This window comes from Ambystoma mexicanum, chromosome 12 (assembly GCF_040938575.1).
Source record: "Ambystoma mexicanum isolate Mex_15411 chromosome 12, UKY_AmexF1_1, whole genome shotgun sequence".
Taxonomy (NCBI): domain Eukaryota; kingdom Metazoa; phylum Chordata; class Amphibia; order Caudata; family Ambystomatidae; genus Ambystoma; species Ambystoma mexicanum.
The window spans coordinates 609,772,126-609,789,615 of record NC_090936.1 but is presented as its reverse complement, the minus strand read 5'-3'; the positions used below and the strand labels follow the sequence as shown (position 1 = coordinate 609,789,615).

At 48.5% G+C, this 17,490-nt stretch overlaps 1 protein-coding gene across 2 annotated transcripts in view; it reads right to left on the bottom strand.

The window, feature by feature from the left end:
* Nucleotides 1–17,490, bottom strand: part of ZDHHC5 (zinc finger DHHC-type palmitoyltransferase 5) — an 825,906-nt gene that overhangs the window by 290,444 nt on the left and 517,972 nt on the right. For both annotated transcript variants that reach the window (XM_069629025.1, XM_069629026.1), the window contains one exon: nucleotides 9,851–9,942. In XM_069629025.1, the coding sequence (XP_069485126.1) occupies nucleotides 9,851–9,942 (92 nt within the window). The remainder of the gene's footprint in view (nucleotides 1–9,850; nucleotides 9,943–17,490) is intronic.

The window sequence follows — 17,490 nt, the reverse complement described above, 5'->3', positions numbered from 1 at the left end:
TCTTGTCGTAGGATTTGGAGGTGGGGCTGTGTCGAGAATAAAGGAGGAAGACGCGGAGGCTTGTCTTTGAATTGTAGCGCATGACCCATGCGAATCGTGTCTAGGACCCATCGATCTCTGGTTATGCATTTCCATCGGTCGAAGTGATGAGAGACTCGACCCCCCCAGGACGTTCCGAAGGCCGTCATTGGTTGCTGGTTTGCTTGTTCTTCGTTGACGACGGACCTGAGCCTCGCCGCCTGGAGGATTGATAGTCCCTGCTTCCACGTGCCGACTGGGACGCTCGTCTGAACCCTTGTGAAGAGTACGAGGGCCTGTTGAATCCACGGTCCCTCGAGGCACCAAAGCGGGAGTTTCCAGAAGCACCTCTGAAGGGGCAAAAAGAGCGAAAATTTCTACCCGTTTGAAGGGCGCCGAGGGACCTAGCAGTATCCGTGTCTTCTTTCATCCCTTTTAGCGCTTCATCAACCTTTTCGCCAAACAGGTGCTCCCCTTCGCATGGCATGTCCAGGGACTTTGTACTGTACTTCAGGACGGAAAGTAGTACATTTGAGCCACGCTTGTCGACGAAGCACTACTCCATGGTTGATTTGTTTGAAACCAGACTCTGCTAGGTCAACTGCGATATTAATAGCGTGGTTCGAGGCCTCTTCGCCGTCCCGCACCAGTAACATAGCTGCTTTCCGGTGTTCATCTGGCAGGTGTTCTAGGATAGGGGCTAATTTGTGCCACATTTCCCTATCATATCGTGACACGATCGCTAAGGAATTGGCTGCTCTTACCGTCGTCGCACCGACCGAGAGCACCTTCTTTCCAAATGCGTCCTGCCTCCTAGCCTCGCTTTCCGGTGGCGTTGAACATTTTTGCTGGACCCTGGCCTTCCTAGCCGCTGCCGCCGACACCACCGAGTCAGACAGAGGCTGTGATGTTAGACATTTTGGAGTGGACTCCGGAGCTTTAAACTTTTTCTCGATCCGTCCCTTTATGGCTGGTTCCGAGAACGGATGGCGCATCGTCTTGAGACCTTCTTGCCACACGTGGTCAAGGATTGGAATGGCAAATACCGATTTTCTCCTTTGACCCATATGGTCAAAAAGGAAACAGTCTTTCCTCTGCTCCTCAGGAATCAAGCCGAATTCCGAACACGCTTTCCCCATCATTGCATGGAAGGCTCCCACATCATCAGGGGGAGATGGCTGTGACTGGCTCCTCGTAGACTCCAATTCTACATCCGAATTCCATGTCGGGTCCCTCGACGGTGACAGGGAGATGTCTGACCCCGAATCATCACGTATAGAGTCGGACTCCGACAACTCACCCTCCTCCTGAGCTCGAGGACGATCTTTCGCCGCCTGGGGAGCCGATGGGTGTTTCGTCGACGGGAGAGCAGTACAAGTTTGCTCGTCGACGGAAGGTACAGACAAAAGTGACGATGACGTCCCAGGTTGAGGGAACTGCGTATCCATCCGTTGTAGTAGCTTCTGAAGAGTATTAAGCACATCCAGAGACAAAACCGTTTGGGGGGTCAGTAACGTGGATGATATAGGTACCATACCCCCGCTCGCACTCGTCGCCGTCGACGTGGAAGGCCTTAAGCCTAAATCCGATGGCTGCAGAACCATGTCACCTTCCCCTTCCGCCAAGCAGGCCGTGTCTGGCTGCAGTAAGACCTCAGGGGGGATCGGGTCATAGACCTCAGGCAGCCAAGCCATAGACTGAGCCTCCGTCGACGAAGGAATCCCAACTGCTGCTTGAACAGTAATAGGCATCGTCAATGACACTGAGGTCGACGAGCAAGTCGTCGTCGTCAAGCCCTTAGACTTCGTCGTCGATTTCGATGCCGACTTCCCGGCTGAAGCTTCCCGACTCATGGAAGACCTGGGACGGTCCCCTGAGGAGGATTTTGACAGCGCTAGCCTCTCCGTCTTAGATGATGAGGAGGAGGAGGGCTTTTTATGTGATGAGGAGGATCCAGCCTGTTTCCCCTTATGCTTGTCCTCAGCGCGAATTTCTGCTGGCCGCACCTTCTTCGATGGAGGCTCCGACTTGCTCCTGGAGGCCGTGGAGCCAACTTCCGAGGCCGGGTAGGCACCCGCTCCGTCATTAAGCCAGTCGACCAGCCTTCTTTTTCGGTCCTTAAGGGTTTTTTGGGAGAAACCCTGGCATATCTCACATGTATCCGCCGTGTGGTGCGGGTGGAGACAGTAGATACAGTCCATGTGGCCGTCTCCTTCATAAACCTTTTTGAGGCCACAAGTTGCACATGGGCGAAATAACGCCTTTCCAGACATAATTCTTCAGAATTTGAACTTCACTTACGCGAAACAGATAAAAAAATAATAAACAACCTAGTTTTCACTAGTAGTAAACACGAGGATCCCACTACTTTGAAAGACGGTTGAAATCTGAGGGAGCGCGGGGGCGGGGCCTGTATTTATATCATGACGTCCTGACGGCACGGGCACGCATGATACAAAACGAGGCGGATAGGACGCATAAGCGTCGAAAAAGTTTTCCTACGGGAAAGGGTCTATATAATGTACCGGGGATTCCCAGCCTGACGACGGGGAATATTCAAAGCATGTGAATCCATGAAAGATCCAATGCTGGAGAATTGCACCCCTTTTGCCCTTCGTTCTCTGCTTTATATTTTCTTGGCTGGTGGCAATGCAGGTTCCAATTTTCTTCAAACATATGTCCCAGCTGAGCGGAATTGTACCTGGTTTGCCCTTCTACCTCTTGTCCCTTATGGAGTGCCCCAGGGTTATCTTTCTATTCATGTGAACTCTCCTGCTTTATCCAGCGTCTCTGGGTGTTGTCACAGGTATCCAGCGTCTCCGGGTGTTGTCACAGGTCTGCAGTGCTTCTCCTCTGCATGTGGGACCTTGGGTCACAGTCAGACCCTCTCCGGTTCGCCAGCGCTTCAGATCGCTCTTCCGTGAGTGCTGCTGCTCACGTTGCGTTTCCCGTGAGCTAGCCAGGATCCACCAGGTCCTCAGGTAAGATGGTCTGCTGAAGCGGTCCTCCGTCTCTTGGGAACGTTTCACCTGCTCTGCTGCGCTTCCCGCTGCACACATTCTGCAGTTCCCCACTACTTCTGTCGGGGCCTCCGCTTAGACGTCTGCTTCTGCTCTGCACACTCTGCAGTTTCCCAACTTTTTCCACTACGGCTTTTGTCGAGGCCTTCACTTTGGCATCTGCTTTGCACACTCTGCAGTTTCCTGACACCACTTCTTCTGCAACTTCTGCCACTCCAGTTGCTTTCCTTCTCCAGTTTCAAATGTTCAGCTCATTTGGCCATTAATGGGACAAAAAATAGTGCTAATCTTGGCTGAGCTTAACTTTATAGACTCAATAATTGGCTTGAATTCTGAAGGGGTTTGAGGACTGGGCAACTGATGGAAAGCATTGATTTGGAATGGAACTCCTGCCATTGAAGCCTGATATCTTTTACGCCGTTTTCTGATTTCTTGTCTGTTGATTTTAATTTGGATCGAAATAAGGAAACAAACTGTTTTTGTAACTGGAATGGAACAAGTTACTTACCTGTAACTGTTGTTCTCCAGCATGGGTCTGGCATGGATTCACATGCTCATGAATATTCCCCGTCGTCAGGCTGGGAATCCTCGGTAAAGAAAAAAACCAGTATCAGTTTCGTTTCTGATCTGTCTTTCTTAGTAGTAACCAATCACTGGTCTCTGGGTCATACTGCCCCCAGTCAATGACTGCCCTCTCCCTAAGCCCCGCCCTCCATCCTCAGATTTGGTAGCACGTAAAGTGGCAGTATGACCAAGTGAAGAGCCGCAGAGGGGAAGGAGGTAGGGTTCGCATGTGAATCCATGCCAGACCCATGCTGGAGAACAACAGTTACAGGTAAGTAACTTGTTCCTTCTCCAGCATGGGGTCTGGCATGGATTCACATGCTCATGAATATAACAATACATAGCAGTACACATGCACAACCACGGGAGGTGGCAAGGCTCAACATTAAGCATCTTAACCTCTTCCCCAGGCTCACCTTAAGCGAACAGGTTGTGCAGCACTGCCTGGCCGACTCTGGACTCCTTCCTGGAATCCCGGTCGACGCAGTAGAAGCTCGTGAAGGTGTGCGCCGACCTCCACGTAGCAGCCCTGCAGATGTCCAGTAGGGGCACACCAGACAAGAACGCCGTGGTAGCAGCGATCACTCTGTTCGAATGGGCTCTCGGACGGCCGGGCAACGGTCGGTTTGCCAACCGATGACAGTGCATGATGCAGCCGGAGAGCCATCTGGAAATGGAAGCCTTCGAGAGAGCCTTCCCTTGGTTCACAGGTCCAAAGTTCACAAACAGCTGTGATGTCTTCCGAAAGCTCTTCATTCGGTCCACATAGAACTTCAGCGCTCTAGCTACATCCAGCGAGTGCAAAGTCCTCTCGGCCGGCGACGAAGGCGACGGGAAAAAGACTGGTAACACCAAGGGCTCATTGAGATGGAAGTCCGACGGCACCTTGGGCATGAAGGAGGGGTGCGTCCTCAGCACCACCCTTGTCTCGTGGAAAGTCAAGTATGGAGGCTTGCAGGAAAGGGCCTGAATGTCTCCCACGCGTCGTGCAGAGGTGATGGCCACAAAGAACGCTGTCTTCCACGACAGGAACTTCAACGGAGCCGAATGCAAGGGATCGAATGGCAGGCCCATGAGCCTGGTCAGCACCACGTTGAGCTCCCACGCCGGGGCTGGAGCCTTCACCGGCGGGAACGATCGGAACAGTCCTTTCATAAACTCCTTCACCAGGCGATGAGAGCACAGGGACGACCGTCCTGCAGTTCTGGTTTATTGGGAAATCGCTGCCAAATGTATCTTGATGGAAGCATGAGCTAGTCCAGCTTTGGCCAGCGACAGTAAGTACGGTAGCACTTGAGGGGCTGTAATCCGTAGAGGGTTAATCTTCTGTGCACGGCACCAGACAGAGAACCTCTTCCACTTGTGTCCGTAGCACGAGAGTTGAGGACACCCTGGCCTTTGCAAGAACCTCTCTGCAGTCAGCTGGGATATCGTATCCTCCAAACTATAGTGCTGCTGGAGCCAGGCCTGCAAGTTCAGCGACTCCGGGTTGTGATGAAGAATGGCACCTCCTTCTCTGGAGGGAAGATCTGCGTCCAGTTTGACTGGTGGGGACGCTGACAAGTCCAGAAGGTCCGGGAACCATATCTGTCTCGGCCACCTCAGTGCGAGGAGGATCATCCTGCACCGGGACCTCTTGAGTTGGTTGATGAGCCTGACCAGCAACGGCAACGGAGGGAACGCATACAGGAACAGGCCGTCCCAGGGGAACAAGAAAGCATCGCCCATGCTCCTCGGCTGGGGGAACCTGCTGGCGAACCTCTGGCACTTGGAGTTCATCGCCGTCGCGAACAGGTCGATTTGGGGTTTGCCCCATCGCCGTAAGGGTTGATCCACTTGATCCTGGTGTAGTTCCCACTTGTGGCACGAGCGCAACTCTCTGCTGAGTGAGTCGGCGATGGTTTTTTTTATACCTGCTAGATGTAAAGGTACCAGAAACATCCCCTGGGCAACGGAACAGTGACACAGATCCTGGGCTTCCTTGGACAGGGCTGGGGATCTGGTTCCTCCCTGCTTCCGGATGTAGAACATCGTGGTGGTGTTGTCGGTAAAGATCCTCACCACCTTGCCCTTGAGGGACGGGAGGAATGACTTGAGGGCCCAGAACACTGCTCGGAGCTCCAGTATGTTGATGTGGAGCGGCCTCTCCTCTGAGAGCCACAGGCCTCTCGCGTGAAGATCTCCAGTGTGCGCTGCCCACCCCTCCTGGGAGGCATCCGTCGTCACAATCTCCTGGTATGCTGGGGTCTAAAAGTCTGTGCCCGCTGCGAGATGTGCGGGTGCCCCACCATCAAATTGCTTGGCGGAAATACTTCGTTGAGCGAGATCTTGTCCTCCAAGCTGCCCATCGCTTGCATCCAATGGGCGTCGAGGAACTCCTGCAGAGGACGCATCCGAAGCCTGCACAGGCGCACCAGATAGATGCAAGAGGACATCATCCCGAGAAGGGACTTGATGGACCTCACTCTGGCAACGTCCGTGGCCAGCAGACGCTGTACCTTGCCCAGGATGGCCTGCGTTCTTTCCTCTGACGGGGAGGCCAACTGCGTTACAGTATCGAGCTTGGCTCCCAGAAACAGCGCGACCTGCGACGGAACCAGGTGGGATTTGGGGAAGTTCATATAGAATCCCAGGTCCGTGAGCAGCAGGACGGTCTGTGCCGTGTGTTCGACAGTGAGTTCCCTTGTCCCTGCTCGGGTCAGCCAGTCGTCCAGGTAAGGGTAGACGTGGATCCCCTGCAGGCGCAGCCGCGCCGCCACTGGTGCTAGGCACTTGAACACCCTGGGCGCTGACTTCAATCTGAATGGGAGGGCCTTGAACTGGTAGTGCCGCCTTTGGACTACGAACCTGAGAAACTTTCGGTGACCTTTTAGGATGGGGATGTGAAAGTACGCATCTTCCAAATCCAACGACGATAGGCCCAGTACGTGCTGGAGGGTGACCATCAGGAACTTCTGTGCCTTGATGTATTTGTTTAGCCGATGCAAGTCCAGGATGGGACGCCAACCTACTGTCTTCTTTCTGACGAGGAAGTATCTTGAGTATACTCCGGAGCCCCGGAGCCTCTTTGGGAGGAGCTCGATGTCTCCTTTCTTGAGCATCGACCTTAGCCCTAACAGCAGTTGAGGGACGTGGTTTTCCTTCCTGGCCACGGGAGGAAATCGGGGCACTTCTTTAGAAATTCCAGAGAGTGCCCGTGGGCCAGGGCATCGAGCACCCAACGGTCAGTGGAGATGGACTCCCACACGCTGACGAACTTCGTCAGCTGGCCTCTGACCGGGGTGCTTCTGTGGGGTCCTGACGCAACGGCTGGTTCAGTCTTGCTTGGAAGCAGCCTTGCCGCCTTGGCCTCCCTGGCGACAGCGGCGAGATCCACCTGACTTGCCTCGTCCTCTGTAGGCTTCTTGCGACGAGGAGCGGGCCGCCTGACGGTAGGTCGAGGAGCCGCCGCCCAATCCTTTGGAGGCACCTTACTTGCCTCCAGAGTTCCGAAAGGGCGGCCGCCGTTGCTGCAGAACTCCCAAGGCCCGCGCCGTCTCCGTGTCGGTCTTAATGGCCTGCAGCGACTCATCCACTGTCTTTCTGAATAGATTGTTCCCGTCGAAGGGCATGTCCAAAACCTTAGCTTGCACGTCTTGGTGGAAATCCGTCGCCTTGAGCCACCCCCGCCGTCGAAGGCAAACGTTGTTGCCCAACTGGCAGAAACCGGTGTCGGCAATGTCCGTGGCCACCGTTATGGCGTGGTCCGACGCCACCTCACCCTCCTGTAGGATCGCCAGGGCCTCTGCCCTCTTGTCGTCCGGGAGGAAGTCCAACAGGGGGGCGATCTTGTACCACAACTCCCTGTCGTAGCGGGCCACAATCGCTAAGGCGGTGGCCGCGCCTTAATCGTTGTCGCCCCAGACGAGATGACTCGTCCCATGGCATCTAGTTTCTTTCCCTCGCTGTCCGGTGGGGAAGTTGAAGCCAAAGCCCCTCCCCGCTTTCTTCTTGGCCGTTGCCGAGACGGCCGAATCCGTGGTCGGTTGTGCCCTAAGGAACAAAGGGGCACCGCCGGGGACCCGGTACTACTTCTCGTACCGGTCCCTTTTGGCAGGCATCGTGGACGGGTTCTTCAGGAGGGCAAGACCCTCGTCCCAAATGTCATCCAGCAACGGCACCACGAGGACCATCTTCCTCTTGGCCTCGCGCCGTTGGTAGAGGAGGCCTTCCTTCTTTTCTTCGGGGCAGAGTTGAAAAAGCTTGGATGCCTTGGCAATCATGGCGTGGAAGGAGCCAATTTCGTCGGGCGGAGACGCCCAAGGAATCGGAGATGGGAGGCCAGTCCCGTCATCGCCGCTGTCCTCATCCGTCCCAGTCGTGGCCGTGTCTGTTCCCGTGTCATCCCTCGGGACCGGGGAGGGTGACAAAGGCTGTGAGGGCTGAAGGGGAGCTGGATGAATTCTCCTCTTGTTTGGAGTGCTTCCCGACGGACCCAGTACAGCTGGGTCGTCCGTCGGGGGTAGGGGCAGTCTCGTCCTTATCTCCGTGCATAAGGCCTCGATCGCCGTCAAAATGGCCGCCGAGTTGTCTTATGGCTCGGGTTGTGACCGGCGTGCCGGAAGCGATGTTTGTTCCTCCTCCAGGGGAACCTTGTCGTCGCCACCCTCGCTCTCGTCGTCCCCCTCGTCGGGCTCCCTGCCATGGGGCTGGGCCTCTTCCAAATTCTCGGTCAGTTCCTCCTCGGAGGTTGTGTCCGTGTCTGTCACGGCTATCGCCCCCCCCCCCCTCTTTTTCCACTGGGGTTTTCTCGACAGGCTTAAAAGAGGATTCCCTCCACGGAGGCAGGGAAACTGAGCCCTGAGGTCACCTCCACTGGGATAGCCTCCACAGGCTTCGCCAGTGCCGCAGCAACTCCCTCAATCAAGGCCTTGCCGGGATCAAGGCCTTCACCATCTTGGGCGCGCTTGAGGCCTTCACCTTAGGGGGAGGGTCACCGCCTCGCACCCCTTCGGCCTGATCCTTCGAGATCGACCGGGGCCTCTCCAGAAGCTTAGCCGGGTTCTCGGATTTTCTCTTCCCCGAGCCAGAGCGGTGGCTCGCGGTTGATGGAGTCAGTGAAGGTGCGCCCTGCCTGGCAGCCGAGGAGCCCGAGATGGGCACTCCCGGGGCCCGCGGTGCTTAGCCTTCTGTTGGGCCCCCGTCGCCGGGGCGCCCTCACAAGACTTAGAAGACCGCTCTGACTTCTTCTCACCTACTGGGCTCTTGCTTTCCAGCCAGTTGGAGGGACAGGTCCGACGATCCCTCATAGTGCAATCCGACATGTTCATGCAAAACGCACAGTCCTTCTCCACGTGCGTTTTGTCCTCGTGGAGGCAGTAAAGGCATTTCGAATGCTCGTCCTCCTGGAACACATTTTGTAGGTTACATCCAGAGCAGATCCTGAACAGTTTGCCGGGAGTCGAGCTTCCCTTCTCCTGGGCCATGTTTTTCTCGTCCACGAGGTAGGCCTCAGAAACTTCTGGAATCCTCCAAGAAGCGCAACTCGATGAAAAATTCACCCTTGAGGGGCGTAGATAAATCCGAAACGGGTCCCCGTTGATCGGAAGTAGAAACGGTGGAGCTTGATGCTCGATTAAACTAAAAAATGACAAATCTCTTTGAAAAAGCTCAAAACGCAGTAAAAGCTAGAGAGCTATAGCACGAGGAGTCCCAGCACTTGAACGTGCTACCAAATCTGAGGATGGCTGCCAGGGGCAGGGCTTAGGGAGAGGGCAGTCATTGGCTGGGGGCAGTATGACCCAGAGACCAGTGATTGGTTACTACTAAGAAAGACAGATCAGAAACGAAACAAACTGATTTTTTTCTTTACCGAGGATTCCCAGCCTGACGACAGGGAATATTCATGAGCATGTGAACCCATGCCAGACCCCATGCTGGAGAAGCATAAAAATACTTGATCTGAAAAAAAAAAGTTATATTTTCACTCATGCCTTTGAGGAAAAACCCTTTTCGAGATTAGGATAAACTAGGCGAGCAAAATGTAGGATTTTATGGTATACTCACTGGAGGTTGCTGATAGATTAACAATGTGTGCTAAGGTTCTAATGATAATTATACTTTGCAACTAGGAGTATACCGTGAAGACTCGGCATGTGGAAACAAGACTAGCACAACATATAGAAAAATGAATTATTGAGCATATGGCGCAAGAATATTCAAAAAGTGCAGAGGTGTGCATAGAAGGAGAAGTGGACAAAAAAGCATACCGGGGAGCAGGGGAACTGCAGATGACATGACTTATGTTTCTCCAGCAGCCGTTGGTAAATGGATTTACACCTCCTCTGAATTTACCCGTAACCTGTGTAGTTAAAAAAAAAAAAAAAAGAGAAATTTAGTGAGCATTTAGAACATGGGTTCCAAGACAAGACGAGTAAAAAAAATCCTAAAGCAAATCTGACCGATACTCAGGCACTGTCCAATTATTGGCCACACTCCTATCAGCCTCTCTTTGGAAGGGTACAAGAGGCTGATCACTCTTGTCCACTGGGAATGATAACGGATTGTTTGTGATCAACTAAAGTAATGAGGGTTTTCCAAAGTCACTATCTGTGGCTGGACTTAGAAAAGCCAGGATAGTGTGAGCTAAGTTTTCACCATCCCAGCTGAACCAAATTACTCTTTAGCAGCATAAACCAGCAGCAAGGCAGAACTAACGAGGAAGGGGGCACTGTTGTGTAGTACAGCCAAAATGTAGCCAAAATAGTAAATAAATACCTATACAGGTAAGTATAAAAATAACACCAATTTATTACAGTACTACACTAAGGTACACTTTAAATGTTCAGCAGGTAAATAAAAATATCAATGTAAATATATGCAGCTCACAGTTGAGTAACCTACTATGGCTTATCAACTTTATCATCACAAGCAGTTACTCAGACAATAAAATGCATACACCAAAGTAGGGAGAAAGATGTAGCAAATCAGAACATATGCCTTCTACATAAAATGCACTCCAGCACCACATACCAAGCCTTCAGAATACCAGTGTGGCCTACACAAAGTCTCTCAGAGTCTTTAGGTGTCCCACACAGGTTCCTGGACGTAAGGCAAGAAGTCTAGGAGGGCCCGCTCAGCTAGGGATGGCGAAACACAGAAGGCAGTTAATCTAGTAGAAATGCAGTAGGTGAAATAGGGACTTAAAAGTGGTAGCTGCTTCTGTGAACTCTACAAATCACCTTAAGACAATTTAGGTCCAGTAGGATAATCTACACAAGTACTAACCTGTATCACCATCCTAGGCAAGCCCAGCATAGCGCTAAGGTAAGCAGGATTTTGCGCCCAATGAGGAGGGTAGTGTTTCAAGAGATGAAAGTGATCTCAGGTCCTCAAATCTTAAGAAAGGTAGAAATGGTCCAGGGAGACGGTACATCACTAGGGAAGACTTGCCTCACCGTTGTGGTTATTGTGCAAGGTCAACAGTTGGTCACTGGGGGTATTTTGTTTCCTCTGGAGACCTAGGATTGTTGGTGGATAGCCAGGTTTGGACCTACAACAAAGAGGACACTCACGGCCGAATTGAGCAGAGCTTTCACTGACCCTGGGCAAGGTCAGGAGTCACTCGGGAAGCTCAGCAGTTTAACTTCAGGCTCTCAACAAGTTCATCTCCTGTTTGAGGGAAGCACAGTGGATTTCCAGCATCTCAGTAGAGCCCTTGGGATGCCCAAGAGACGTTCCAGCCAGAAGGTATTCCATGCAACGAAGCACAGATGTTTTCGGGCCTTGCAGAGAAAATGCAAAGGTTCGGGCAGGACAGATGGCTGTTTGGTTCTCCCAGGCAAAGGGATGAAGGCACCTTGCAGAGATCTTTCCAGTCAAGCAACATGTTGAGGTTTTGTGATGTGGTGGTATTGGCTGAGCCAATGCTAGTTTCTGCAGCAGTCCTCCAGCATCCCTAGGTCGTCTTCGGCCTTCAGCTAAATTGGGCGACTTAGTTCTGGGGTCCAGCTCAACTGGGCTGTCCAAAAGTGGGTAGGCAGATTCCCAGAATATGCCCAGTCACAACCAAGCCCATGGAGGAACATGCATTGAAACAGTCAGCCCCACTACTTACTTCCTGCCAGCAACCACATATAGAATCTTTACAGGCTTTGTGCAAGAATACCAAGGTGCAAGAGGAACAGGGACCCTCACCCACCTTGCAAGGTAGGACAGCCTACAAAGGACAGGTAATCTTGTACTGGGCTTAATACATGTGAAGGAGCCATTTGAGTAAATGGTAAGGTAAGTGCATTATCACAGCTAAAAAGGCAGTGTGAAAGTGCACCAGCCTGTTCAGAGGATGCCTGGAAAGTAACAAAAGTGCTTACAGGGAAGACAAATGGCCTCATTACACGTAAGCTACCGGTTACCAGACCGGCAGACTACGAAGTCTGACCTGGCGGGCGGAACGGCATCCACTCGCAGACCGATGCGCCAGCACCATTCATGAATGGTGCCGGTGCATCCATCCTCCCCATTGAGTCCAATGGGACCGCCGAGGCTGCAATGCCCTGGTATGTCCCCATTACTGGGCACCAGCAATAAAATGCCACTGGCACAGCTACCGCCGGACTCATAATGAGGCCCGAAGTGTCCCCACAGCACTCCATATAAGACGCGTGTGCTGCTGTTAAGATGCGTTTCTTTTTTAATCTGCCCTGGGTGTGGGATTTTGGGAGGCCACCTTATTATAGTGAAAAGGGAGAGACAGTTTAGCCAAACCCAATAAAGGTGTTGAGGTGGATTTATAAAGCCAGCCCAGGAAGGATGAGGAGAGAGGAGGGATGCCGTCAAGGCTTAGTCTTCTGAAAAGTGTGATAGTGGCCTAGGGCTGCAATCTCTCCACACAGGCAACACTCAATAATTCAAGTTAGGTACTTTAAAAATACACTGGAAGAGGAAAATCACATCCAAGTATTGCAATCCATAATCATATGGCATACATTGCTTACCGTAATTGTATTTCTGATGCTTCTGTTTGCTTACATTCACATTCTTTGCATAGGCCGACATTTCGTGGTAGGCGCATAGCACAGCACATGTTTTTGAAGTCTGAAAAGGGACGTCGACTGGGCGTGCTTTTAATATCCCTAGTGCAACGTCTACTGTACCCATGATCACTCACACGTCAAGGTCCCTCAGACTATTTGTTTCTTTTTTGTATGATCTTTTTATTCAATTTCCAACAAAACATAGTATCACGTAGGTTTCAATAAAATACTACCATAAAAGCCTATACAATAACAATATCTTATCAAGATCATTAACTGATCTAGAATCCCAATACACTCACCATTAAATACATCAAAAAACAATCACCCTATGTAAACAGCATAAAGCAAATCAATATAAAAAATTAACATACACTAAACATCACAGAAGACAACGAGAAAGGGAAAGAAGAAAAAAAAAGGAAAAAAAAAGAAAAAAAGGGGGGGAATTTGCCCACCCACTTCTCTCTCTCCCACCTTCCTGCCATATCCCCACTGCATCATTCATAGAAGGAATTAAACAGCCCCCATAACGACAGATAGTCTTCCTCTTTACCTTTCATTGAGATCTTATCATACTTTGATAACATTTGTAACTCCACCAACCAGTCCTCAACAGCGGGTTTCTACCTAGTCTTCCAGACGCTGCGGATCAGCTTAATTGCCACCATCACAGCCCTATCAATACAGATATTATGTTTTCTGGTGCTAGCACACCTCTCTATGTAAAAGCAAGATTATATTTGCTGCCGATCGTTGCATAACTATACCAAAAATCCAATCAATTCTATCAACTACTTCCTTCCAAAAATCCTGCACTCTTGAGCAGTCCAAAAGTAGATGTAAAAGAGTACCTCTAACCCTTCCACACCTCCAGAACACATCTATCCGCAATTTCAATTTTAACATATTTACTGGTGTCCAATAAACCCTACCAATTACTTTCTGCCTAACAAACCTCAAATTTAAATCCTTTCCCAAATTCATGCCTACTCTAAGAACATCTCTCCAGTCATCCTCCGTAATGACCACATTGACATCACCCAACCATACATCCTTTAATTAGTTCCAAGCTACAATATGACCTGTCTCCAGGGGAATGAAATGCATATAAGTACACACATTATACTCCTGTCAAATCAACAATTTACAAATCTCTGGTTTCTCCCCGAATGTGCCACCCATCATACTCCTCTTTTGATTAATTAGAGTAATCAAATCCAAATATTTACCCCGTTCTCTACTTCCTAAACTATACCTACTTTGCAATTCTTCAAATTGCAGCAATCTATCTCCATCCAGCACATCGCTTAAATTCAAAATACCACTTTTAATCCAACTCTGCCAATTCAAACATTTATTATTAAGTTGTAATGTCTCATTATGCCATAAAGACACATCCTGACAAACCACAACTATGTCCATTCTCCCTAAACCATGACCCCAACGCCTGTCTAGCGGCCACTATTGTTTGTAATTTTAGCTTCTTATTTGACAGCTTCCCCATAGTATAAAGGTTTTCCAAGCGATAGGGAGCACACATTTCTCTTTCCATATGTAGCCAAATCGGTCCTTTAGTATTCCCATCCCTAAAATAGTATGAACTTTTGAGTAAAAAGGCCTTGTCGTATTTCCCAAGTCTGGATAACCAAATCCACCCTCTTCAACTTTTCGCATCAATACATATTTCGGAATATGAGGCCTTTTACCTACACCCCATAAAAAGGATTGCAAAAGCTTATCAATCTTTAGTAATTGTTTCTGATAAATTAATGAAGGAACTGATTGCATAATATATAATATCTTAGGCAGCAGAACCATTTTAACCACATTCATTTTCGCCCATAAATTTAAATGCAATCCCTCCCATTTTTTAATAGATAATGCAATTTTGTCTATTATCTTATCAATATTATATTGAATGATTTTATTCAAATCCCCAATTATATGTATACCCAAATATTTAACACCCCCAGGAGACCATATACAATTCCATGATTTCAGAATTCCATTATCACATGTCCTAGACAGTGGGGAGATTTCAATTTTATCCCAATTTACTCTGAGTCCCGATAGTTTCCCCACTTCCTCAAACATTTGCTTCAACATGGGTCCGCACACTTCTGGGTTCGACAGAAGAATCAACATGTCATCAGCATAAGACAATATTTTAACTTCAGTATTCCCGACACAAGGCCCTTTAATCTTCTCGCATTGTCTGATGTATGCAGCTTATGGCTCCAAAGCCAGTTTAAACAAAATTGGTGACAAGGGACACCCTTGCCGTGTGCCTTTAGATAGAGAAAAGGATCCTAAAATCAACCCATTAACGAACACCTTAGCCCTAAGAACATGATGAATACAATAATTTTCATAAACACTGGCCCAAACCCCATTTTTAACAATGCATATTCCATGAACTTCCAATGAACCCTATCAAAGGCCTTTTCAGCATCAAAAAACCCTATAATCCCACTTGATTCCTTCCCATAATGCACCCCAATAACATTCAACACAGTCCTTATGTTATCATAGCCGATCCTTCCTGGAGTAAAACCCACCTGAGACTCATCAATCACATCTCCCATACAGGACATCAACCAATTTCGCCATATTTTGGTAAAGCTTTTAAGATCTACATTGAACAAAGAGATTGGCCTATAGTTCCCACATTTTTTAAGGTCTTTTTCTGGTTTTGGAATAACAATGAGCATCCATCGAGTCACACAAAATTCCTGACGAAATAAATTCATTAAAGATCTCACATAAAATTGGCGACAGCTGAGTCGCAAACTTCTTATAAAACTCTCAAACAATACCATCCGACCCTGGTGATTTACCCTCCTTCATCTGTAAAATAGCATTATGGACCTCAGCAACATCAATCACTGAATCCAGCCAGTATAGTTTTCTTCTCAGTAGATAACTTTGAAAGAGTAATTTTAATCAAAGACATTTTCCAATTCTTCATCACTAGGATAAAGTTCTTCCCTATATAACCGCTCATAAAATACCTGAAAATAATCACACATTTCTACGTTCTTGTGCAAAGTATCCCCTTCTTTAGTTTGTAAGGAAAAAACCATGTATCTATCGGCATCCCTTTAAGTTTGTTGGCCAACAACTTACCATTCTTATCACCTAACTCCCCAAACCACTGCTTCGTATAAAATGACCCTTTTCCAGCTAGCGTTTGTACATGGTTTTTCATCTCGCCGTCTAACTTTCTCAATTTTATCCTATTCGATTCCGTCTCTGCAATCGCTCATATCTTTTGTAACTCCTTAACCTCCTCTTCTATCTTTTTAATCATTTCTTGACTTTTCTTTTTAGCATACACAGTTCTGCTTATCAGTTCACCTCGTAACACTGCTTTAAAACGGCCCCAAACAGTTTTACATCAGTTGAACCTTTAGTCTCCTCAAAGTATTTCCTAATAAAAATCCTCCAACCCTATAGTAATCAATGGATCATTAAGTATAGTTGCTTGCATCCTCCACCCTCTGGACTTTTCCCCTACACCCTTTAAATGAAGCTGCATGTCAAGCATTGCATGGTCTGAAATTCCTCTCATTAATATTTGAACTCAATGTCTGACTAATCAGTTTGTTACTAATAAGATAATAATCCTCGAGTAAGAGTTATGGACTGGAGAAAAAGAAATCGTATTCCTCCTCCCCATGGTGGAGTTCCCGCCACACATCAAGTCCATATTTGAAAGCAAAAGCTCGTAATTCCTCACTAACTCTTTTGCTATTATACCTACAATCAGACCTCCGATCTAGCTTGCTATCCATCATCACATTGAAATCACCCCCCAAAATTACTACTTCACCCTCCATTTTATCCAGTAGTGTACTCAACAAACTGAAAGACTGCATACTTGGAGAGCACGGGGCATACACCGTCCCAATAGTCACCTTCCTACCATCATAAAGTACATCTAGCAATATAACTCGACCTTGCTCATCCTTAATTGTCGTCTCTATTTGTATCGTTAACCCCTTCCTGAACATTATGCTCATCCCCCTTGACCTGGAATCATAGTCATTTGAAATCACCTGCGAATATATTGAACTAGACAAATAACATCCAGTTTGTTCATTTAGGTGGGACTCTTGTAGAAAAAACACATCCCCTCTACTCCTCCAAATCCTTGCCATAACCTTCTGTCTTTTAATAGCACAGTAAAACCCTTTCACATTACACGAAATAAAAGTTAATGGAGTCATACCTTAATACTCCATACTAACTTACATTTGCCATTACCAAAACAAACATACTACATCCAGTGCATACTGCAAACCAGAAAGCGAGATGGAGGTGAGAAAATGAAGATAACAAAAGATAAAAAAACAACATAAGATTCACAAAAAGACTAACATACGAAGACCAAGAATATTTTACACCATGCAAAGTCTGATAAACATCAGGCTTAAAATGAGCTAGCATATATACAACTAACACTGTATCCTGAACCATACCTACCAGAAACCCTAATAAACTTAAATACTAAACACCACTACTCACCCTAACTTACCATCACAAATTATAAGGTTTCCCCCCCACTACTCCTAACGCTACTCCCCATCTAAACAAATGACATTTCTAGAACACATGAGTGCACAACCTAATTTATAGGCAGTTTCCCCATCCATCCACTTGTCACGCTCTAATATCATAACCCCACCAACCATATACACAAACACCCCAGCCACTAAAAGCCATCCTCACCATCAACGCATCACCTTTCCCAGCCCCAGTTCCTCTCAATGTATCATGAACAGGCGGCTTATAATCCAAAAAAAAGAGATATCTATAACAGTCAAACACATTAAGGAGATTCATCCTCCCCCTTAAAACACACTCCCAAA